The 26,561-nt window shown below is 40.1% G+C and overlaps 1 protein-coding gene and 2 long non-coding RNA genes across 4 annotated transcripts in view; 1 reads left to right on the top strand and 2 right to left on the bottom strand.

Moving 5' to 3' along the window:
* GPR158 (G protein-coupled receptor 158) overlaps window positions 1–26,561 on the bottom strand; it is a 189,704-nt gene that overhangs the window by 19,941 nt on the left and 143,202 nt on the right. For both annotated transcript variants that reach the window (XM_068171752.1, XM_068171744.1), the window contains exon 7: window positions 3,646–3,884. In XM_068171752.1, the coding sequence (XP_068027853.1) occupies window positions 3,646–3,884 (239 nt within the window). The remainder of the gene's footprint in view (window positions 1–3,645; window positions 3,885–26,561) is intronic.
* Window positions 13,280–25,581, bottom strand: LOC137461955 (uncharacterized). The gene is made up of 3 exons (XR_010993540.1): window positions 25,342–25,581; window positions 15,307–15,404; window positions 13,280–15,106 (listed from the first exon to the last, which is right to left on the bottom strand). It is a non-coding gene; the product is annotated as an uncharacterized lncRNA (long non-coding RNA).
* On the top strand, window positions 19,160–20,615 carry LOC137484158 (uncharacterized). The gene is made up of 2 exons (XR_011004772.1): window positions 19,160–19,492; window positions 20,400–20,615. It is a non-coding gene; the product is annotated as an uncharacterized lncRNA (long non-coding RNA).

The following is a 26,561-nucleotide window of genomic DNA, read 5'->3' as shown; positions in this document are numbered from 1 at the left end:
TGGCATAGGGCCACATCAAATGGGGATAACAATAAGAAATAATAATCACTCATTCATTGAATGCAGCAGAGGGCCTGTAGAAAATTTAATAAAAGGGCCTCATAAGGATGTATTACAATGCCCTAGCTCAAAACTGTACAGGCAGTCTTGATGCCCAGTTTGTCAGAACCTGTCGTAGCACCTCATGCCCTCTTTAGATGCAAAGATTATGTATGTTAAATATCAACAAATGAACAGTGGTAGGGAGTTCTTCTGGGAACAATCCAAAAATACTCATTTTGTTCCTTTTCTTGGCTGAGAGCGTGCAGTAATTATGAGGAAGTTTCATATTTGAAACCCTCCTGATGCCCAAGACCCAAAGCATGACCTGCACATGTGTGGGCCACATCAGCAGCTCAGAGCAGTGGAGCAGCACTGCTCCTGCCAGCCAGAAACCAAACAGGTGCAGGGGAAATACATCTCCTTGTATTTATATATATATATATGTATAAAAATACCTGTCATTCACTTCTGGTCTAAATAAAAACTGAAAAACACACACAGAATGTATGGGGGACTTTTAAAAACTTGCCTACCCATTTGGGGTGAAACTGGCCCTGTTGAAGTCAGGAACATCCACCTGTCAATATTTCTCCTCTGCTTTTTGTTTGTGCTTGTGCATGCATGTTTATCTCTCTGCCTGCCTTTGGCTCCTCCCTGGGGCTTTGTTCATTAAACTTATTATACTGTCTCTTTTTCCAGTTTCTGGGAAGCTCTTTTAAATCCTGGTACAATATCGGTTACACTTATAGGATGTTTTCCTCTCAGGATAAAGAATAGTAGTTTGATTTGTGAAACTGCAAGCCCTGAGGCAGCAGAAGTTTATCACTTGGAGTTGTTTCTAAGTCAAAATCTGACTGTGACAGGTAGAGGTATAGAATATATTTAGGCCATAGGAAAAAGGCTTTGTGGGTGAGTATTTTCAAGGCCTCAGGTCTTTCTCTGTAATCTCAGACTGTCAACCATGCCATGGCTTTTCAATGAGACAGAAGCCCTGACCTTGAAAGGGATGCAGAAACTAACACACAGGAAATAAAAGAACAAGGCAAGTAACAAATAAGCTACCCACAAGTATGCAACCCTAAGGAAAATACACTCTAACTTACAAACCCAAAGGAAAATACACAGCAACTTACATTACATTATGTAGATAAAGTAAGATTTACTGAATGCTAATTTTTCTCATCAGCATATCACAGCGTACAGAGGCAATGCTAGAAACAGTGATAACCATTGTGTATAAGTCCCTACATCTCTCACAGAGCATCCTCTTAGACTTAATGGAAATGTAAATATAAAACATTCACTGTAATAATAGTCTCCGGAGATAGAGTCTAAGTAGCATGATTAGTATGGGAAATGCTTCATAAATCCCAATTCCAATAATCTCTGGTAGCATAAAGGATTCATCTCATTATGACTTTCTAGCAGAGCCTTGTTAATTCTCACTTCACTAATCTGTGACCTTGAAAATTTCCTGTCTGCATTTCAGTGAAGTGTTGACAGCCAAGTGAAATAGGGAAATATTCCAGCAAGGGCTACAAATGACAGAATATATTGCAAAGCACTCACTAGATTTATATAAAATAATGTGACTGAAAAAATTAAATTAAATAACAAGCCTTTAATAAATTACCATCCACCATTTTTATTTTAGCATTTGAAATCAAATAGCAGAATCTATCAATTAATTTGTTAAATATTATATTTTGCTAGGCTGCTGCCATAGGAATAAAAGGAATTCTGTGCTAAGGATATTGCTTCTGACACATTTCTGAGATGGAGTATCTTTAGTTTGGGACTAGTTCCTATTAATTGTAAGCTTTTCAGGCCACTATTAGCAATAAAAATCTTGAAGTCACATGCACACACAGATACACACATATAAATATATATATATATAGACCCCACACGTTATTACAATCTTGTAGGTGCACATCTCCTGGTACCACTAATATGACTGCATAGTTTGCTGAAGAATTGCATAATTCTGTGTATGGGGTAGTGTGGGTAAGAAGACAAAATGACTGAACAAAAGAAATTCTGCCCTATTTTCCAGGCTCGAGAGCTCACTTTGCTTCTACTACCCCGAGTGTATTTTGAAACACATTAAAAACTATTCTAAATGTAAACATACTTTAAAAAAAATCCTTACTTTTTTTCAAAACTTGGCAGACAGCAACTTACATAATTTTTTGCCAAAATATACAATTGATCAGAATTGGGTATTAAGATCTGAATTAATCCCTACACCACCAGAATTATAAAACCCAGAGACTAAAAACATTTGTTGCCATTATGCAAAAGCCACCACTATCAAAATATTAATAAAACTACACTGTCAAATGCACCGAAATTTTGATCCAAAATGGGTTAGTGCAGATGACATCATCAAGTGTTTCACATTTACTTATTTTTTGTTAATTTTACGACATCTCTGCCAATACTACTATTCCATTACGGCAAAAAGGACCAAAAAGGACCCAAATTGAGATGCACTTCAAAACATGCTCCTTTCTGCTCTTCTCTGCATGGCTTACTGGTGAGCATATTGACAGATGGGGTACCCCTGTGCCAGACTGCCTCTGAGATCTTACAGACAGGAGAGGAAAGCAGAGCACAGGGGCACCTTGGAGCCATGGAAGCTCCTCTGTGAAGATGGCAGCAGTGTTTTGTCATACACTGACTTTCTGTACACCAGTCTCAGAGAAAACACTTCTGTCCATCTCATCTGCACTCTCATGTGGAGAAACCACCATTACCTCTCCCTAATCCTCAGTAGCAGAGCTCTGTTGGTGGGATGTCCATGAGAGATGCAGGGAAAGGGCAGAAAAGTAGGAATTTATTTCATATTTCAAAACACTGAAGTATTTGAGACAGTGGGTGGCTAGCCCGGGCTAGCCTGGGCTGTACAAACAACACTGGCTCTAGGTGGAAGCACTGTGTGGGAGAAAGCACATCACACTCTTTAGCTGAACCCGGGCACAGGGAACACACTGTTTCTTACAGAGTTAAGGAAACAATTACTAATCCTTTCTCTGCTTTATATGACTTCTGCAGGGTGTCATTTTTAGCTCCTGCCTATTCCATGCACTGAAAGCACATCTAACAAATACATCAAGTTGGCACATTTGATGTTCATTTCCTGTTCCCTGTACTTTGATACCAATTTCTGCAAGGTTATGAATGAGTGTTAGAAGTTCATTCCCTTCTCACACAAGAACACTGCCCAGTTCTGTGGTGCAAAATCAAAAAGCCTTGATTAAATTAGTCACAATTTCTCACTTCAATAGTAGAAGAACCATTGAAAAGCTCCAATAGTAGAAGAGCTACTTCTTCCTTCTGCCTTTAAAGATGAAATGTCTTGAGCATCCATCACTTTGCTACTACAATCCAAGTTACAAACCTTTGAAAGTCATAGAAGTGTTAGCATATTTTGTTTTACTTCTCACCCCATTTAAAAAACCTATATGCTGATATTTTACTGCTGTATTTCTCACATATTAGGCAGTCTGACAAAACTTTAAGATATTCTAAAAGAAGAAAAATTAAAAGGTAACCAAGCTTTATTATAGAAATTAAAGACAAGCTAGAAAATTAACCTACCAACAGCCATCATGTAATCCCAGCGGTCTATGAGGCACATATTGAAGATCAGATGGTCAGATGTTTGCCCTTGACCAATGAGTGGAATGTTTCTCTCCAAATTTTGGGTTATTGCAGAAGTCCAGCCAATGAGAAACCAAAAGACTACCAGAAGAATAACAGACAGCATCCTCATCACTCTCCCACCTGTCATATATGGAATACGCTGAGCCGTTCGGGACAGGAATACCTTCAAAACCCTGAAAAATTCAGACAGTGCAGAATTAAGAGCAGTAGTAGTGTCATAGAAATTAGACTTTCATTTTATTTCAGTACCAGATTATTTAAAAAACAAATCAACAGTCTTTCCTCTGACAGTATGTACAAGAATGAAATTTGGAACATTATTACTTTCATATTAATCATATTTAAATGGAACTGATTGCTGCCCAGAGTGTGTTACGTAGCAATAATAGAAAATATTAGCTATGCTTATGTTAGAGACACACATTAACAGGTTGTCTTGTCAAGCTGTTTTGTACATTCCATCTCCCAGTGGAAGACTTCGGTCTTTGAAAGATGAAAGGTCATTTCCATAAGCCAGCAATCATGTATGTGAGATTTTATTCTGCTTTGATGCTGTCTGCTCATCACCAATCTTGCTATTTCCAGAGAACAAATTAACACTTAGATTTTTTTCCCACTGAGTTTGATGCTCCTGAGACAATAACCTACTCATCATAGAAATAACTATGGAAGGCACTTTGCTAATTAAATGGGGTTGGATTTGTTTAGAGGCAACAACATGTTTTTTGAGCTAGGACAGAACCAACATAAGAAAAGCCACAGCACACATCAAGAACTTATACCACATAACAGCTATTGAACATCTAACACTTTAAAAATTATTGCACTTATTATCAGGATAAATTTACTCCCACAAGAACTGTTGAAGGAAATAGCACCTGCATTTTCTATCCATCACCACCTGCCAATGCAGAAAAAGTTCCTCTTAGGAGCATGAGAACAACCGAAATTTAAGGAAATCCCCTTGGGAAGAAGGAGTAGTTTGATTCTTCATGTAGCACAAAATATCTCTCTGTGCTGCCTGCACCATGGGATCTGCCAGAAGCATCTTCTGGGAGCATTGCAGCACTCCTGCCTTGGCCCTGCTAAGCTAACAAGGTTGAGCACTGAGGAAAGGCTATCATGGAAGTTTTTATGTACCCAGACTGTTAGAAGCAGAAGAGCTGAAGTTTAAAGGCTGTTTTAGACACTGGGGTGAGGAGTCTTTCAAAGCAGAGAGTTCAACTGTTTCAGTGATTTTGTCCTCAAAACCTCAGTGGTTCCTGACTCCTGAGCATGAGCATGTCCAGTATATATAAGAAGAGACAAATTTTCATTGAGGTTTCAGTATCATGATTATTTTTTTCCTATATTTTATTTATTAAATGCTCTTATCAGCTCTTAAATTATTTCAGTGTACCAAGCATCAAGCCACCTCCCAAGACCTTCTACAACCAGGCCTGCCTTTTCAGCAATACAAAATCACACTTCAGATTAACATTTATGCTTATATTTGTCTGAGAAAAGGCAGAAGCAGTGCTGCCTCTCAAACAACTAATACAGCAGTGTCTTAAAGGAAGAAGCACAAAAGGTTTTCCACATCCATAACAATGAATCAGCATTTGACTACGAACACAGCCTTCACAGTGTGCATTAGGTGAAATCAGAGATCTGAATATGTTCAACATTATTCAGCTGTTTCCCTCCCAACAGTCACTCCACAGGGAGTCACAGATTTTGATCTTCCCCTGTCTGTTAGATGTTCTGCTCTCCCTTTACAGATGCTAAGTGCTTTATGTTGGAAGCAGACTCCCAAAGACTTCATCCAGGAGAGACAGAAAACTCCACAGAGGCAAGGCAGGCTACTTCCCTCTGCATTGCTCAGCCACAGCACTACTGTTTCAGGGCAGCACTGGTGAACCCTCATTTTCTAAACACTAAATTCCTGATTTTTTTCTAAAATCTGGAAGCAAAGGCTTTCCTTCTCCCGGTTGTGAATGCTGGTAAATAGTTAGCTTCTCTGAAGGGAAGAAAAATGTATTATTTTTGTAATTAACTGGAAAATTTCACAGCTATAATTTGTCATTTGAGAAAAATCTCATTGCACATTTTTATGAATGTTGAATTATTAGAGAAATCACACAAACCAGCTGAGAACTATTAGAAACTTTTTGTATTTTGGCTCCAAAGTAAATTCTTGATGATTCTGCTGAAAGTCAACATGTGAGCCTATTTTGGGCATAATAAGGCAGAACCCATTAGATTTTTTTTCATTACTAGTTCATTAACTGCTGCCTGTGAGACAGCTTTCTAAGGGAGATGTGTGGGCTGCTGTTACATTATTTACCTAAGCACAATGAAACAAATAATATTTTGCAATACAGCAGTCAAACCCTCTCCAATTTAGATCAATTCACATTTCTTTTTTTCTCCTCTTTTTCACAAAAATAAGCATCCTCCACCACAATAATTTCTACCTTGGACTTGTAGGCTTAAATGTAAGCCAACCTTTACGCTTCTTTTCTCAAACACTCTTTTTCTGAAAAGCTGTAAAGAAAGTTGCATTAGATCAGTAATGCTGCAAATCTCCTTTTCAGAGGTTGTGGTATAAAAGCAGTCAAGCAGAACACAAGCTCCCAAGTTGCAATTCCCTCATTCTCCTGCCACAATGTGAATCCAAAGCCTCATTGCTCACCACCTCAACACTGACTTACATGCTCTGTCTGCTCTCATCTTCTGTGTATTATTGAACATGTATCAAAGCAGAGACAACTGCCCAGGAGTTGCTCTCCCAAGGACACATCATCTCACCAGACTGGAGGGTCATTATCTTTCCTATACCTCTGACTCATACAATCAAAGTTCACTGTAAAAAAGTTGAATTGCTGTAGTATGAGACCAGACTGCCTCAGCAAACACAGGGTGTTTGATTACTGGTATCTGGGTCATCCCTGGCACTGAAGCCAGCTGGTAGAGAACAGCATTACAATTCAGCAGGACAGAGGAGGGAGTCCCAGTGCCCAGGAATGTTCTCAGATGCTACTTAATTTATGAATATAGACATAGCAGATTCAAGTTCCTGAGCAAATTAAAGTTTAATTATGAGTATCAAGTAAGGCAAACTGGATAGACTCCTCCTTCTGCCCTATCTACAGCCAAAATTACAGGCAGTGCCAGTCAGTGCCCCGGTAGAAGCTCAGGGGTCTGTTTGAGACGTATGGTCTCTGATCTAAAGCAGAAGAGAAAACCATATTCCTCAGCATCTTCTAGCTATACTCCTACCTAAAACCACTCAGCATATGCAATTCACTTTTCTGCACTGTTGTTGGATAATTGAAAAATCATTTCCAGTGACATGTCATCAGCTCTGTTTACAGGCAGATCAGACAGAACAGTGCAAGGTGTTTTACCTGCTTTTCTGGAAGACACAGCTGCCTTCAAGCAAAGCTTTGACTCACAGACAGTTACAGCCAGGATTAAAGCTGATATGCAATAGCCATTCCTTTTGCAGAGTAAACAGAAGGTGCAGTTCAGGCTGAATGAACTGCCTGGAGACCACAGCACATAACTCCCAACTGCTGGCTGCACCATCAAGTCTGGGAAGAATTAAGCTACATGGTCTGAGGATTTTCTTTGGGGTACCTGGCTCCATATAAATGGAGAAGGGGAGGGCTTGGTTGCAAACCCTGAGAGCCAAGGGAAGTCCAGCAGCTGGGAAGGGAAGTGATGCTGCAAGTGGACTGGCTGGGATTGCCAGCTTGGAAACATCAAGTGAAGCATATGGCTGCTGCTGTAGTTATATCCTAAGATGCAATGTGTAACCTTAGAAAAGAAATAAAACCATATTAAGTTTTCATGTCATATCAACAAAAAGATGGCCCCCAAACTACCACTGACTGCATAAACAGCAGGAATTACAGGTGAAGGATCCTGCTTTGACAGCAATGACCTGGCACAGTTTGTTTATTTCTAGCATCTGTCATTTTGTGACTCAACTGAGGCATTCTGTCAAACTGCTCTGTTCCAGACTGGTGATTTTTATTATGATAAAAAAGCTACATCAGAAAGATAATGGGTCAAGCCCTTTGGAAGTATATTGCCCTCCTACAGTGCAGGGATTTTGTCCTACCTACTTTTCTGGACTAACACTGAATATGCCACTAGTCACTTTGAGTTAGTAAACTGATGTGATTCTCCTAAAAGTGAAAAGGTACCAGTGGGACATGTATGGCACCATGTCAGTACAAAAGAGTACCTACACTTCACACTCGATACACAGACACATACAGATACACATATACTGAGTGCAGGTATAATTTCCACAATAGGAAAGATGACTGAATAAAGAATATCAACACTTAAGGGCCAAGACCTCAGAAATTATATTTAGATAGACTCATACCATGAGTTACTGGCTCTCACTGGAAACAATAAAACCCAACTGAGAAATGAACAGCTTTCTAAACAACTTCCCAGCTGAAAGTGTCCAAATTAGTCATTGTTTGCTTCCCAAGTGATTTCTCAAGACCTTAACAGAGAACAAACTAGAAGTGTACCACTGAAGAGAATACTCTTTTGGGACGATCTTTTGCTTTATTGATTCTGACCACACTAAACCTGAGCAAACCTGGACTGAGAGGCATGCCATGTCAACAGCCCGACAACAGCAGGGCAAGACCCGCATCATATGCATCATGTCCTATCCAGTGAAAATATACAACAACTAGAAAATTAAGTTTTGGCAATTATGTGGGTGAATGGATACTTCTGAGAGCCCCCATCTTGTGTGTAGCCAGCAAACTTGGCCACATATCGCTGCCAGCCATCAATTTATCTCAATTCCTTCACACTACGCATGCAACACCTTACAGTATAAACATGAAATCTCCCACATTTCTTATTTCAGAAAAGAAATTCGTAATAGCAAATACATGTCAAGAACACTGCCATGAAAGACAATAAATGCTTAGAAGAATTGACTAACCCATCCAAATGCACTGGATTTTGTAAGGGGTAACAGAGCACAAGTGTGCCTTTGTGGCCAAGAATGCCATTGGTGTCCTGGGGTGCATTAGGAAGAGCTTGCCAGCAGGCTGAGGAAGGTGATCCTGCCCCTCTGCTCAGCCCTGGTGAGGCCACATCTGGAGTGCTGTGTCCAGTTCTGGGCTCCTCTGTACAAGAGACACATGGAGCTCTGGGAGTGGGTCCAGATGAGGGTTGCAAAGATGATTGAGGGACTGGAGCATCTCTTTTATGAGGAAAGGCTGAGGGAGATGGGCCTGCTCAGCCTTGAGAAGAGATGATGAGAAGGGGCCTCATCGGTGTCTGTCAGTATCTGAAGGGTGGGTATCAAGAGTATCAAGAGGATGGATCCAGGCTCTCCTCAGTAGTGCCAAGCAAGAGGACAAGAGGCAACGAGCAGAAACTGATGCACAGAAAGTTCCACCTGAACAGAAGAAATAAATTCTTCACTATGCAGGTGATCACACTCTGGAACAGGTTGCCCAGAGAGGCTGTGGAGTTTCCCTCATTGGAGATATCCAAGAACCATCTGGATGCAATCCTGTGCAATGCGCTAGAGCACAGGGATGACCCTGCTTGAGCAGGGAGGCTGAACCAGGTGTCCACTGTGGTCCCTTCCAACCGGAGCCACTCTGTGATTCTGTGAAGGCTGGTCTGCACACTGAGGCCACTAATGGTATCATAGTTACAAGGTAAAGTACAGGTACCAATAGTACTGGAAACACAGAGAGGGAGATCATGCTGCAGAATTGTTTCCCCTGTACTGGAGGTGTACCTGATTTCAAATCCTTACCTGGAGGTCTGTGTTTAATAAATGACAATATTAATATGTGAGGATATCTTAATGGTACAGTAAAACTTCTCAATCAGATAATTTTGTGTATTGATTAATGGGAGAAGCAATGCTGTTTCTGAAACATTTTCTGCAATGTTTCTGCTGCAGAAACATTTTCTGCAACAAATTGTATTTACTTTCAAAAATGTGATTTTGAAAGTAGAGTTTCCTTCACATCTTCCCTAGAGTTTTACAGTGATTTGCTATTGTGGGAAATTAATGCAATATAAATTTATAACGTATGGCTAGAATAACAAGCTGGAAAGATGTATTTTACTTCAGTGCCTGGTAAAATCTACCTATAGTAAGCAAAGAGACGTGTCATGCTTAATGCTAACCTACTCTGCACAGTGGTTTTCTAGATTATTAGTTTTAATGCTACACATATAAAGGTAATCCTACAGTGCTTGAATGAAAGTTCCCTTTCTGGATAAACACTGACATAATTTCCAGGAGTTTGAGCAGACTGAGGAAGGTGGGAGGGAAATCACATGCAGTTCAAGGAAAGGCTCTGGGTATTGGGAGGCTACAGGACAACAATAGATTTCCCACTGCAATCAGAACCACTCATTCACTCACTCACTCCCATGTAAGCAGCACTGGACTAACATATTCTTGCATATTTAATAACATAGAAAAGGTCTAAAAATATTATTTGCTTTGATGAAAATTTATTCATTTGAAGTAGCTTTTTCTGCCAATCTGTGGGTAAGCCAATCTGTAGTGAGCAAACAATGTTATTTCTTTAAATGTAGACAAGGATTCTGACATTTTTCATGCTATTCATAGGTTTTATTTTCTCCTTTCACTTGCAAGTCTAAATTCCCACCTGAGAAAAGCTCAATTTCCTGGTGGATTATAGAACAAAAAGCTTTCTCTGCCTGCAGCCAGTTCCAAGAACTGCAGCTGGAGTCTTTTGACAGACCAGCTGAGCTTTGCTTTTCTGCAGTGCCTCCTTGCTCCCCAGCTCACTGCCCTGCTGCCTGCATCTGTTCCAACTGCCTCCCAGCTTCCATTGCAGGAGATATTGAAGCTTCTCCCTGTGTGTGTGTTTGTGTTGCTTTTTGAAGTGCTTTTATTTATATCACCATATCATCCAGGTAGGTCTCATCAGAAATGGCCACTCCTCAACAGAATTTGCCCATCCTGAATGTGTGCTGATGGATGTATTAAGCACTGGGGAGTTGAGAGGTAAGACGGCTCAACAAGGGGATTTTCCATGTCACGTAACTAGGTTTCAGTGATGCAGACCAAGTCTCCTTATTTATTAAATCCTCATCTGCTTTGTGCTAATTATCTCTTCTGATAAACCACTTACTGCACTAATACCCCCACGAATCCTGCTGAGATTAGCAGAACTACAGAGTGCCAGTGAAATGTCTGACACTCCACTGTCAAACTCTAGTGAGACAGAGCTGCTACAGAGCACACCGTAAGCCATGAAATAAAAAGTCCATTAATCTGTCCCCAGACAACTAGCAGTGATATGTCACATAATGGTTAGGTTTGGAAGGGACCTTAGAGATTATCTCATTCCACCCTGGAGACATGGGCAGGTACATCTTCCACTAGACCAGGTTGCTGAAAGTCCCATCCAAGCTTGAACACTTTAATGTCTCCTCTTTGCCAACTACTTGGGCTTAAAGTTACATCACTTTTAGATACCTAGTTACATCACTTTTAGATGCCTAAAGTTCTGAAAATCCCAAGTCCTTGGGATAGGCACAAAGCCATCTCTTTTCAAGTCTGCTATTGGATGGTTAACATAGCCATTTCAATACTTTCCTCCTGACAGATATGTTTAAATAACCACATCCCTCACTCAGTGAAAAATGAGGTCAGCTCCTCAGACAATTTTCTCCATAAGCAAACCAATCTTGTTGAAGTCTTTCCTTCATTCAGATTTGTAGTAATTTTGTGACAAAAACTTTACTTCAGAGATCCTCAAGACTCCTGCCATTAGTAGTTTGGACCAAAACTCCAGCCTATATAAGGTCTGGCTAAGTTAATTATTTGCTTTTTAAAATTCATCAAGTGGTTATTATCTTTTTTGCAAATCGAAAGCCATTGAGTTCTTTACCCTTATCAAAGACTTTAAGAAAAGGCAGTACAAAAGATCTCAAGGTCAGTATTTATCAGGAAGCTTACACTGTGAAAAAAGATGCAAGAACTGCCTCCTGGTAATCTTTTCCTACAACAGGTCAAGAACATTTTCAAGGCTTTAATTCTAAAATTTGCTTCACAGACTATTGTGGAGTTGAATGTACAAAAGCAACTCCCCTCATGAACCTGGCTCACAATGTTTCAGTTAACAAAGGCTGACGAGTAAAACCAGCTGGGATGAAAAATTCCCCTCCTAGTTAGTGCTGCTCTATCTTACACTGCTCCTCTACCATTGAAAACATTCACACACAATTTCAACAACCTTTTCAATTTTCAGAGGCATTTTCTAGCATCATCAATAAGGTAGCTGGGCAAAACTTCATGCCAAAGCTTGCACTTTTGTTCTTAACAATGTCATACTACAAACAGGGAAAGTCTTGAAATGGATAAAACCCAAATCCAAACTCAAGTAAATTGGAGAGTGGCTATTTATATTGATGTAGACAGATCATGGTGCTAATAAGGCCAAGGATGGGGTTTGTTCCCCTCATGGGCCATTCACTTGAGAGGTGGACTTGATGATCCTTGGGGGTCCCTTCCAGTTCCGAATGTTCTGTGATTTTATTTCATTTCTTCTCCTCCTTAGGTTCACTGGCAAGCATTGTACTTCTGGTTGGAGAATAAGCCCCACTTTAAAAAGACAGTACTTTTCCAGCATTTTTAATGTGGCCAGAAAACCAAACCACCTCACTCCTTTTAAGTTAAAGATGATAAATATTCTGGTCCATTTGCATGATGTGAAAACTTGCCTCTTTAATAAAGATGTAGCAATCCACTGCAGCTGTACTATGTTTTTCACCACTTCTATAAATGTATTAGAATAATTTATTCAGGTACTATACAAAAAAGCATCTAAGGCTTTTCACTGGATCAAAAAATAGTTAATAAAAACTTACTGGACTTGAGTGAATTATAATTCACTCTGCTAGCAGTCATTTATTCAGGAGTGAACTATATATCCATAGCATATTTACAGATCACTATACTTTGTTTTTTGAGAACAGCACTAAACAGTAGTTGGCAGCTGAAGGAAAACAATCATAATTTCACAGATAAATTTTTTGTTTTCATGTTCAAAGACAGACACCAAGTTGTTTTACCCTTTGTATCCTACTTCACTAGTGGTTATGTGATACTGTAACTGTTAGTTTGGGTGTGCTACATTGTGGATTTGAACAAGATAAAAAGCTTTCACTAAAAATATCTCCTCCTTTACTTATTTTTAGTTCTAATTACATAGCAAGTTTCTACACTAAAGCAGAATAAAATGAAATGTGCTGTTGTGTGATCTCTTTTGTCTTATTAGCTGTTTTAACAAAATTTAAAATAATTTAATAGTGTTCTAATAGTATCACACAACCATGCTACTGAATTTTCTTGAGCAGCATCTGAGATCCTGCAGGGCAGACGTAGCTCTTCATTCCACCATGGCTGACAGTTCATGGCTGACATCCCTGGGATGTCATTAATGCATTAATCCCCATTAATGCACAGACCAGTACAGGCACGGTCTCCACATCCCCAGCAAGGAGGAGCTTCCCAACCCTGCTCTGAAGGAGCAAATACATTGATTTACAAGATCTAACCACAGAGTCTGGGTTTGGATTTGTCATCACAGAAGCTTCAGTGACCTAATAATTTTCTTGAATATTCCAGTTATAGGAGATGAAAAGCAGGAAAACTGATTTCTCCTTGGAAGTCAAATTGTGTTTCCTTTATAAAGTTTCTCATGATTATGAGATTTTCTTGTGGATCTTCAAATTCCATGTGATGTCTGGCATTATCTATATTTGTAAGACATTAAAGATACAACTTTTTAAGAAACAATGGGGTCAGTAGACTTCTCTGATGGAAGTGCTATTTCTCTGTTTATCCACAGACTGCTGAGCAAGCTCAGATCTGGGAGACAGCCGCAGGTAACAGTAGGAACCCTGGAGCAGATGCAGGAATCTGGAAACAAAATTCCAAAAGAAACAGAAAAGATTGTGGAGAATTTGATGCAACTTCAAAATTCATGAAGCCAGATCAAATCAAGAACACACTGCAAGAGCATGGCACAAGAATCAAGAATTAGGCACAAGCACTGCTACTTCTGGTCTGATGCATCTCATTGCTTTGAGGTTTACCATTATAAAAATAAGTCACCTGATTGACTCATTAATCACATGGCAAATGTGATTCTCTGAGTTTTCTCTTTGTCTTTTCAGAAGAGGATCCTGCAGGAGCAGCTGCACACAGTGGAAAGGTATCACTGACTGTGGGTCCAGCTGCATTTCCAGAGGATGTTCAAGAGAAGTATTTTTCAAAATAAATTGGTTTAAGTATACTGCATTGAAAAAAATCCAGTAAAGAGACTAGGAAAAGAACTCTATCTGTGAAGCACTGACTAAAGCACCATACACAAAATCTTTTTGCACTAAACTGTCTCCTCACAGACTTACTTGCAAGCACTTACTTCCTTTTCTGCTGTGCAATGTGGTTCTTACACACTACTTTAAAATGGCAATTCATTATTAAAGATGCAGCAAGCAAACATCAGCAGTCAAAGGGACAGGAGCCTGTCTTGTCTTTATACACCACAACAAGCCACCGTTTTTATGCCCTTTTATCTTTTGGAATGTGTTTTTGTCCTTTCACTTCTGTCAGAGTGTTTCAGTGCTGGAAGTTACTGTAAACTGGCTAAATTGCTTCCATTTTGAATGACCAGAAGCATGTACATCTTTACATATCCAAATGAAGCCATCTAAATGTTCACTTTATAAACACATTATCCCCCTGATCTTATCACTTCATTGATAATTGTAAATATGCATTTCTTTTGAACCATGAGGACAGAGGAGGAGGATACACTGAAAGGTCCAGTCTTTGATGAGTTGTGCTCTCACAATTAGATACTTTCATTGCCATGCCCGATAATTAAACAGCTCAGATGTAGCAGAAAGAACTTGTCTTGACTATTTTACTTCCTTTAGGTGTGAGAAAAAGTAATAATCACACCCACTGGACACAATCCTTCCCTCAGATCCACAGTGCAGACTGCTGTACTTAGCAGAGCTCAGAAGAGGTGCTGGTTTGCCAACACCCTTATTACATGATGCTAAGTTGACAGGAGTTAATGAAATGTGGTACAGAAAAACATGTAATTGCATTACTTAGTTATAATATTTTTTGCTAGTTTTGTGCCCAATTTAATAAAACAAATGTTTGCCAATTTATAATGTGATTGACAGGCAGCAGTGTTTTGTATCAACTCTACTGCAAAAGAAGCTCTTTATCAGCATTGTGTTCTCCTTCCACTTGTGGAATAAATATTAACTTTATCTCGTGGTTGTGTTGCAGGTATCATAGCTAAGGCCTTCATGCATATTTGAAAGGAAAGTTTATTTTTCAGCTTGCCTGCAAAAGATAAGATTCAAACCACTTTTATAACAGATAAAATCAGGAACATCTCCACCTGTCACAAGATATAGCAGTGTCAACACCAGTAGAAATTGAAACCATAAACAATGTTAACTTCATTGAATAAAATTTCCATGTTATAAAATATTGTCATTATTAAAATATTCCTCTGTAAATGTGTGCCTGGAGTAGCTTACATGGAATGGAGTCAAAATGCTGGCAGGGGTATGAAAGCTCATCAGGCATCTGGGGAGTTACTACAGCTCTGGTTCACTAACTCACACGATAGCCAAGGCTGGAAGAGAGAAACTGAGAAATTCTCTGACACAACTCTGATCCAAGCCAGATCAATGACAGCAGGTTACTGAGGACCTTGTACAGTTGGGGTGTGAGTTAACAGACTATGTCCAGCATCTCCTACAGAGGGGAAAGCAAGAGGCCAGTTGCTGGCATGGAGGAGCAGTGACCCTCTGTAGAATAGAAAATCTAACATGAAGTTAAATAGTAAAGGTTTCCGCAGAAGCTTCATGTTTTTCACTGCTGCAAGTTCCAGGATCTCAGGAGATACTTAACGTGAAGGAACAACATCATATAAAATATGTCTCTAATCTATCAATACAGAGGTGCAGCGATGGCTATTAGAGGCTGCAGTACTACTACAGAGCTCCCCTTGCTTTGCTAGTCATCTTATTTTATATTCTCCACTCTCAAAGGCAACAACGACAAAGGTTCCAAACCTTCATTACTTCAAACTCCTGTCTTTTCTTCTAAATACAGATGATGCAGAGGACAAACAGACATTAGTTCATAACCAAGCTGAGAGTCACGAGTTCCCTGACAAATTGCCGAACTTGTTTCCTTCACAAAGAAATTTAGGTTAAAAAAAATCTACAGTAAGGGTAAGCAGACCAAAATAGAATTTTTAGGTGCTTTAGTATGCCAAACACCTCTCCTGATGGAAAAACAAGTGCCTGTGTAAGAAAATGAATATCAGTATGTGCAAAACAGTTTCTCAGCTAAAGTAGAAAAAAAATTCTGGTCAGAACAAAGTCAAATAAAGAAGAAGGAGAAGAATGCATTTCTTCAGTTTATAATACCATAGTAACAAGACAAATAACTAGAAAATCCAGCAGTCAAAAAGCCCCAGTTGTATAAAACTGACACCTGATAAAATGTATCCCTACGGATTCCTGTGCTCGGATTAGCTTCAGCTTGACTTGCGCAAGCAGCACAGTACACAGCACACAAAAGAACCCTGTTTTGGCATATAAAATAAAACATACAAAAGAAATATATAACATATATAAGATATCTAAAGAATAGTAGTCCGGAATCATTGTATAGTGTCAGCAATATCTGATGAAAATTAATTCTTTAATAAGCTTCCATGATCTATTGCCAGGTAAATGCTCAATCAACTATGTTTACTCTCAGTATGTGTGGCAATCAGAAAAAAATGCTAATTAGGTTTATCATGAGTACTTCTGAGGAAGCTACAGTTTCTTGGAAACTGGTTTCTGAATGTCTGTCTGACTTGAAATTTTCTGAAAATAATTAAAGTTGCATGTCTTGATAATTACTTGCTGGGCAAGAACAATCCCATGCAGCAGCACATTCTGTGGGCCATCTGGCTGGAAAGCAGCTTTGCAGAGGATGACTTGAGGATCCCGGTGGACATCAAACTGACCATGAGCCAGCAGTGTACCCTTGTGGCAAAGAAGGTCACCAGCCTTCTGGACCATACCAGGCAGAGCATGTTCAGCAAGTTGAGGGGGGTGATCCTGTGCTTTACTCACCGTTGGTGGGACAGAGCTGGTGCGCTGTGTCCAGCTCCAGGCTCCCCAGTACAAGAGAGACATGGACATCTTGGAGACAAGCCCTGTGAAGGGCCACAAAGATGACTGAAGGACTTGATCACCTTACAAAGGAGAGAAGCTGAGGGCTGGGACTGTTTATCCTGGAGAAGAGAAGGCTCAGGGAGAAACTTAACAATGTATATAAATACCTGATGGGAGGGAGTAAAGATGATTGAGCCAGACTCTTCTGAGTGGTGCCCTATGTCCACATAAGAGGCAATGGGCACAAACTGAAATCCTGGAAAATCCATGTAAACCTAAGAAAAACCTTGGAGAAATTCAGAATCTGACTGCATTTGTCTCAGAGCATTCTGATCTGGCTTAGCCTACTCTGAGCAGGCGAGTTGGACTCTATGATCTCTGGAAGTCCTTCCCAACCTCAGCTTTTCTGTGACTGTAAGCTTTGTGCAGTTGATACACAGATGTATAGATGGAAGAAACTATATTTTATTAGTATGCTTTCTGTAACAAGCTTTTTAATCAGACCTTAAATCTTAAGATTTTATATGCTTTAGAACTGTATTGGTTTTAAAACCTCAACAGTAGAAGCTTTTTGTATAGCTCATTCTATGATCTTCTTCTGAGCTTTGACTGAATATTCTACAAAGCATCACAAATTATGCTCTCAGGGGCCCATTAAAGTACACATTTTCACTTTTATTTTTCAAATTTATTACTATACAGTACCATCACCCATTCTAATGAAGAAGGCAATGCAATTACTCAGACTCTTCTGCATGGTTATATATACATCCCTGCAACATACAACTTCAATAAATAAATGAAACATTCTCTGTATTTGTCATTCTGCAATAAAATACTCAAGTTAAAAAAGCCAATTGCAAGAAATACTAACTCTTCTGTGTTTTGTCTCATAGAGGAAGAAATAGCATCATTTGACATGCTGAATTCCATAAACTGCTGTTTTCTGTTTTCACCATAAAATAATGAAAGGAATTATAATTTAAATTGCAGTTGAAGGTTTAGTTGTCAAGAAAAACAAGAATAATGAAAGCTAATCTAAATGTCACAATTTTCAGGACAAAAGAGCAACAGTTGATTGCTATGAGATAGATAAAACACTCCTGTATTCTCACTGAAATTAAATGTAAAAGATGTAAAAAATACAGACACAGGCAATCTACCCACAGGTAATCTAGAGCAATGAGACCCTACTGCCAACAACATGGACTGAACAAAATGGGAGTAAAATGCAATAAGCTTGAAGCTCCATAATATCTGCAAAGATAAACTAAGGGCAGAGTCCCATCTTCCTTTTGTGGTCACACACACATCAGAAGTGTTGATAACGAAGCTGTTTTTTAGAGAGTAGTAATTTAAAAATAAATATTGCAATTAGAGACACATCAAATAGTGCTAAGAAATGCAGTGGCAATGACCTTGCTTCAGAACAAATAACCCAAGGAAGAAAACAGGGGGAAAAGGAGGGGAATTAATAAGACTCCTTTTGAATTAATAGTCAGACATTGACTCAAGTTCAGACTTGGTGACATCCATGCAACACAAGAAACAGATTTGGACTCTTGAATATAACAAACAGCTTAAATGTGGTGTTTCATGTAGCATGAAGATGAAAATAAAACAAAAAAGCCTGGTCTGAGCATGGAGACAAAAAGGAGCAGAACACACACTTTGTTTTCACTGAAAATAGTCTTGATACATAATTTGGTTTCTGTATTCTATCTGATAAGTCTTGCAAATGACATTGATGCCTCTGACTTTTGATGCTAATGATGCATGATGACAAACCTGAGGCTGTCCAGGGCAGGGCGTGCTGCCAGCTCTTCATCCACCCGAGCCTGCTAGGGCTGCATCCAGGCTGCAAGCCTAGGAAACAGCTAAGCTTCAATGCTCACTGCATTCTGAGACGACAGCTACAAAACCTGTCTCACTGAGTTTGATTTCCAATATCTTTCAGGGTACTCAGTTTTGCTATTCTTGTCAGTCTTGTGTTTTTTCCAGAAACTGATGAGCCCACCCAGGAAACCCCTCTGGGATTTGAGATAAATAGTATTGTTTGGGTTTGCAGAATGACCTTTGTCAGTGACTTTACTACGTCACTGTCACTACACTTCTAGTAAAAAGGTGCAGAAAACAACTACACAGTTCATTGACTTGATTTATAAATATTACCTTTTTTCTTACAAAAAAGTCTCACAGCTGAAGTCTCAAGGGCTTTGGGTTGGGTTTTTTGTTTGGTTCTGCTCAGAAGGCCTGTGAACTCTGGCTGGACTGCAGATGTCACAGACAGTACATTCTGGCCGCCCTGTGACTCTGTTCAAGGTGTTAGTCAGCTGAGGGGATCTGCATCTTTAGGAAGGTGTGGCAGAGAGCTGCTGCAGCTGGTGGCTGTGCTCCTCCTGCCACACAACATCGGATTGTGCCCACTGGGTAAAGCAGACTTTGGCTCTGCATGATTTCTGAACACTGCAGGAGGAAAACAAATGAAACACAGACAACTCTCAGTGCCCCGTGGTCAATCTACCTTTCTCAGCTCAACCAGTAGGTTAAATGCTTCATGGTGCCTGGAGTTAAATCCAGGCAAGCTGTGCATGTGCAAGCAGGAGCACTGAGATGTGGGCAGCAGGCACAGACAGTGGCAGCAAGCTACAGAACTGCTGCACTGATATTTCAAAGTGCAGGACTTCCTTCACAGGAGTGGTATTTCAAACAGACAGCCCAAAGAAGGAGAGGACAAGAGAGTTTGTAATGTACCTATAAGAAAGAATTGGTCTTGTCATTTAAGGTGGAGAAACTGAGCAACAGACCTGGTTGTGGCTGACATCCAATTGAAAAGAACTCAGAATGGAATTTCTGGGATCCCAAAATTAGCCCTTCAAACAGCCACTAGAATTTGTCTAGTGATTAAATTACCCAAACAGAACTTGGGATCAGAAGACCTGTGGGGCAAAAGGCAAGTGAAAAAATCTACATAAAACTGTACTGCACCTGACGGTGCTAGACAAGACATCTATATCCTTCAAACACCGGTCATAGTGTTTCAAGAAAAAGATGCCTTACCTAGAGCTATGCCTGTTGGAAGAAAGACTGAAGAGTGACACAAGCCTGCCTGCTCTTACACTCTGCACAGGACTAAACCAGCAATGCTGCTGGCTCCACAGGAGTGATGAATGAAACAACAAAGTATCATAAGATTAAGCTTAAGGTGATCTAGGGCTCACAAGTCAAAATGGTAGCTGAAATAATGCCTAGTGCTCGAAGTAAATGTACAGCTAATGTAAAATAAGTGTTGTTTCACAGTTAATTAGTGATCAAACATCCTGTAAGGTGGCAAGTTAAATATGCACATAGATAAATAGATAATTGGAAATTACTCAGTTTATAGCTTTTACCAACAAATATATGTATGAATTAAGAGGATAATAGCCTGCCTCATTCTTGGTCTTGCTCAGCTTTAGAGAAGCAAGGAACAAAGAAGTGAGGAACATCCTGGCAGAACACAGCACATTCATAAGAGTCCAAATGACCTATAGTTTTATGGTGATTTATGCTGCTTGCCACAGGGCAACAGCTTAAATGGAGAGAATCACTTGGTGCTCTGACAAACGAGCAAGGAAGTAGGTTGTTCTGGTTCTTCAGAAGGGAAATAAAGACAGCTAAATATGCAACCCGGCCTCTGTAAGGCTAAATACAAAGACGAATTTGAAAGAAATATTTGGGTGCCCTAATCAGGGAAAACCTGGAGGACATGGACTAGGCCAGTGCTAAGGCAATTGTGCAATACTCTCATCTTCAAGAGACGTATTATGCGTATGGCACAGAAATGCTGCATTAGCAAAAAAGCACACCAGTATCAGGACTGGAAGCACCATCCCTATGTTAGTGAGATGCACACCTCAGCTATTGGTTAAGAGTCAGGTTTTTTCTTTAGTTTGGACTCAAGTTGTGCCAAGGGAGGTTTAGATTGAATATTAGGAAAATATTTCTTCCTGAAAAGGATTGTCAGGCATTGAAACAGGCTGCCCAGGTAAGTGGTTGAGTCACCCACCCTGGAAGTATTTAAAAGATGTGTAAGTGTGGCACACAGGAACATAGTTTAGTGGTGATCCTGTCAGTGTTAAGTTTATGGTTGGTCTCAATGATCTTAAAGGTATTTTTCAACATAAATGATTCTATAAATCTGTGTTTGGCACACTGCTGCAGGTTTCTATGGCCTTTAGGTACCCACACAATGTTGTATCCTGTGGAAAAAAATCAAGTAATAGCATTTGTTTGGGTAGACCTGCCCCATGCTTCTATGCCTGGCACATACTCACATTTGCCTTTGGGCAAGACAGTTTATCTTTGGCAAACCAAAATTTTCAGCCAAAAACATAAAAGCCATTTGTTAGCACAGAAACCATTCAGGAAGAACTCCAGGACAGTTATAATAGTTGTCCAAGATCCTGAGACTCTCTGATGAGACCTAAGAGTTCTGAGCAAAGATAAACAAATACCAGAATGCCACATGAGAGAAACAGCAAGCACAGAAACAAAGATTAGACAAGTATAAATAATCAGTGGGCATCACCATCATGTTTGCCACCCAAATTAAAAAGAGCATGAAAACACACAGAATGGTCAGCATGGATTTTGTGCCTTGCTCACATCTGTGGTCTTGATGGTGCAGCTGTGCAGCACATCTGAGTGCAAATCTCAATAAAGAATGCAAAAAACAGTAGGATTTTGTTGACTGGGTTTCCAAACCTGAGGCAACATCTTAGGAAGCAAACAAACTGAGCACCATCCAGTATTTCTGAGGATACGCACTGACAAAATTTCATTACAAGAGACTGAGCCAGAGACAAACCTGAACAGTACTTACTATATGTTCTTGCAAACTTGTTTTCATACATTCATCCATGGTAAACCAGTCAATGACTCTTTTTTGTGGGTACAACAGTGTCACGGTTTACCAATCAACAAAAATGGGCTTTTGCTCCTTACAGGCCAATGGCAGCTTACCAGAAGCCATCAATTGCTACTTTAACAAAAGTTTGACTATCACACCCTACAAGGATCCCAGAGCAACACACAGGCCATTTTCTCAACTAGGAAAGTAGCATTTGCAAATTGGATAGAAACTTAGAATTGAGATTTGGTCATTGCAGCCACATTCTCCAAAGTATTTGAAAAAGTACAGAGAAGCAAAGTCCAGAGCTGGATTATGTTAATCCGATTTAAAAGAAAAAAAAAAAAAGCCTGCCCAGTCTAAGATAGAAGGCAGACTTATTGCTGAGGCAAGATCCTGCATAAAGCAATTAAGGCTTTTACTAAGGGATGGCTGGGACAGTGTAATTCCAACTCTTTTATCAGTTTCAAGCCTCTCAGCACTATATGGAATTTTGTTCAAAGCCAACAAGAGAGTGATTTCAGAGGTGCTAGAGAAATATCTCAGGAATATATGATGATCATTACAGACTGAAGGAAACCATAGGGGAACTAAAAAATACATGGTGTAAGAAAAATAATTTAATATATCAAGTTTTAATACATAACTTCACAAAACAGTAGCATGAAAAATGTTCTAAAAGCTTGTCACATGCAAAAACTAGAAAAGCATGTCAAGAAGAACAACAGAATATCTGCAAAAATGTGCTCACAAATTTGATTGCAGCATCTGGAACTAAACAGTTCATAGATTTTTAGTCTTGTTTTAGTAAGACAATGGTACCATACATCCTTATACATATCAACTTTCTTGTTACTAGCCCTGGTGAAATTGCCACAATACCTTCTGACATTCCTCTTTGTTTAGAGGCCATGAATGTATGTCGTTTGAACTGAAGTATGATTTCAGACATGCAATGCCTATTTGCATTATTCACAAGTGAACAGTGGAAAATAATATCAAAGAAATGCTGAAAAACATCTATAACAAAGGCCCTGATCCACATACAGCAACAAGACAGAACCAGTGAATCCGTGGTTGCCAGTGCCTGACATTTTTAGAACAGAATGGTGAAAATAAGAACACGTGCACTGGTGAGGACTGATACCAGTCAGAGAGGCTTAATGGTTGTATAAAAAGGCAGGCAAGGAGAAACAAAAAACTTAGTAAGATTTGTGGTCACAAGAGTGACCACTCTTCCCAACAACTCTGTGCAAGCCAGTGCTTGAGACACAGCCTACCAAGAGCAGGGGCCTCCCCACCAGCAGCCCTGCACTCATACAAAATTGTAACCTCCCCATTGCACACTTGAGAGGAACAGGTGGCATCTCCCCAAAATCCCAGGAAGGGGGAAAAGGATTTTTTTGCTCAAGATGTCAGAAGAAGAACAGATATTGCTGTAGCAGAGCCAAGAGCAGAACATGGCTCCACCAGGACAGCTGTGTTGCCCTGAACCAATAGAGCATAGCCCTGCTGATGGCTGGGAAGAGACTCAGAGACCCCTGAGTAATGGAGCTCAGTATGAGAACTCCCAGCTAATTTAATACACACACTGGAAACAGGCACTCAAAATTTTACACTGATTATTAACAGCTAGGATTTTTAGTTTTGCCAGAAACAGAGGCTCCATCTTGAACCATACACAGTAAATGCAAGTATGAACAGAGGCTCACAGTGTGCACACAAAGGAGGTGGGACTCAAGAACATCCAAAACTTGTCCTGTGCTGTAATACTCTAGAGCAGAAAAACAGTTTTAATTTTTAATAAAATTTTTTTGGTGTTGAATATTAAGTGAAAATGTTACAGATTAGTTCTAAAAGGAATGGCTTAATACTTACAACTAAATTAATATTGAAGCTTTCTACTGGACCTACTGTGTATGCATTCCCAAGGTTCAAGCAGTCAAGTCAACATTATCTTGGTCTTTCCAGGTCAGATCATGGATCCAATATATTGCATGTAAAATTCTTAGAGCATCTTGTGCCTCTTTTAGAAAAGCATCTATGAGGATAACTCACCAATGTGCAGAGCAGTACAGTGCTAAATGAGCTTTACTCGTGTGTATGTTACAGCAGAGCAACACAGCATTTTATGTCACCAGTTATTGGTTACCACTGATCAGATACTCAATTCTTCAAGAACATAATGGCAATTTTTTGCCTTCATAGAAATCCAGAAAAGAGCAACTAACATGTGAGAATATTTGGTCCAGGGAGTGGTTTCCCCAGTACTTAAGATCTACATTAGAGTAAGTGATCAGGAATAATGAATGTCAAAGCAGCTGGGTACACTCTAGAAAACAGTACCATTGTGTCATTTATATGTCAAATTATGCAGATTGATCAGTTGTATAACACAGACCATTACATTTTCCTATTGAAATTCCTGCCATTTGTAGTAATATTTAACTACAGAATCTTCCAAGAGAGAAATCAGTCTAGAACTGAAAACAGCACAAAAAATTTCTCATTGCTCCTCCAATTTATTTGGATTTTTAATAGCTAAACACCCTTCTGAGAAAAATGTATGCCAGATTGCTCATTTGAATTGCTCTGGCTCTGGCTTCCAGCTACCAGATCATATAAACCTCAGTCCAATAGATTAAAGAGTCCTTTGTGACTACTTTTCCTCTCCCTGCTTGTTTATACACCACAGAAGAAGTCATCTCTCAATCTTCTTGTGGATCTAAAAACCAGATTAGCTTCCACAGTATCAAGAATTTTCCCAGCCCTCAAATACTTTCTGAACCACAACCACCTATTGTGTACCTCCTTTAAAAATGCATCTCAAGAACAGGGCATACTGCATTTTTACGAGTTTCAAATATGTTGTAAAATCAACTCCCTACTCATTAACCTCCTATTCTCCATACCATTTTGTCTTTAAATAGTCCCTAGTTATAATTTGCCTTTTGGCTGCACTCAAATGCATCTCTTTGACTAAGACAATAACACCATGGACATGGCAGAGATGTTTAATGCTTTCATTGCCTCTGTCTGCAACACTGATGATGGGCTAAGAGGGTCCCAGTGCCCTGAGCTGCAGAACCATGGCTGTGAGCATGAAAAACTCCCAGTTGACTCTGAACTACTACAGGATCTGCTGTTTCAGCTGGATCCCTCTAAGTCTATGGGGCTTGATGGGATTCATCCAAGAACACTCAAAGAGCTGGATGATTCATTGCAAGGCCTCTTGTAATGCTTTTTGAACAGTCTTAGGAATATGGGGAGGTCCCAGTTGACTGGAAGATGGCTAATGTGCCAATGTCCCAAAAAGGATGACCCTAGAAACTACAGGCCTTTTAGTATCTCTTCAGTGATTGGTAGAATTCAGGAGAAGATTATTCTGCGAGTTATTGAAGGACCTGAAGGACAACACAGTCATGGGTCAGAGCCAGCATGGCTTCAAGAGGGAAAAATCCTGCTTGTCAAACTCAATTTCCTTTTATGAAAAGGTAGTTCACCTAGTTGATCAAGGAAAGCCAGTTGATATAATCTTTCTGGACTTCAGCAAAGCTTTCAATACTGTCTCTCACAGTGTCCTTCTGCACAAGATGTCCAGCTTACAGCTGGATAAACACATCATGTGATGGGTAAGCAACTGGCTCATGGGTCTGAAACTGAGAGGAGACACGATTACAACTTCCCTGTGAGGGGAAGAGGAGGGACAGACACTGATCTCTGTGGTGACCAGAGACAGGATCCAAGGATCCAAGGGAACGGCCTAAGTTTGTGTCAGGGAAGTTTAGGCTGGATATTAGTAAAACTTTCTTTACGCAGAAGGTGGTTGGACACTGGAACAGGCTCCCCAGGCCAGTGGTCATAGCACCAAGCCTGTCTAAGTTCAAAAAGTGATTGGACAATGCTTCAGGCTCATCGTGGAATTCCTCGTGCTGTCCTGTGCAGGGCAGGAGTTGGACTGCGGCGTTGGTTTTTCTCTGCCCCAGTCCCAGGCAGCTGGGGGTGCCTGGCTAGGCACACTGCTTTCCGGTGAGACCGGGGCCGCCGCGTGTGCGGACCTCTAGGGCTGAGCCTCCACATGGGTTGGCCACTTTCGTAGCTGCATGCTGAGACGAGACAAAGGGAGAGAGAAGGCACACTCTGCCCCACGGTGCTGAGAACTGTTTATTTCCTGTGTGGCTGCCGCGGTGGTCGCAGCAGCGTTCCCAGGTGCACGTGTGGGCAAAATGGTGACTTGGACAAAGGGAACAGGGGGTTAAATAGGGGGTGGGCAGACAGGGGTGGAAGCCCCCCTCACCCAATGGGGACAGACGACAGGGGAGTAACATGGACCACGGCAACCTATAGGAACATAAGAGCGGTGGGTACAGCGTTCTGGGATAAATGGGAATGCAGAGGTGGGGTGACTGACACGACCTTTCAGGAATGAAGAGGGGGTGGCTATAAGATTGACATATAAGAGCTCCTATGGAAGACAGCTTGGAGCAAAAGATTGTGAGGGGGAAATAGGGGTACACAGAATTGACTAACTAACATTTATTAAAATCCCTAACCGAACCAACCCGGCATGCAACACTGGACTTTGATGAATCTTGTGGATCCTTTCCAACTCAAGATATTCCATGATTCTAGTAAAAAATACTTTTCACTACTAGGCTTTCTGAAACAGAATTTACTATTTCACCAAGCTTCGTTATCCACAAATTTTGTGAGTAATCATTGT

The sequence above is a fragment of the Anomalospiza imberbis genome, chromosome 1 (assembly GCF_031753505.1).
Source record: "Anomalospiza imberbis isolate Cuckoo-Finch-1a 21T00152 chromosome 1, ASM3175350v1, whole genome shotgun sequence".
Taxonomy (NCBI): Eukaryota; Metazoa; Chordata; class Aves; order Passeriformes; family Viduidae; genus Anomalospiza; species Anomalospiza imberbis.
Note: the sequence above shows the minus strand (reverse complement) of the source record. Positions and strands in the feature narration are given on the sequence as shown.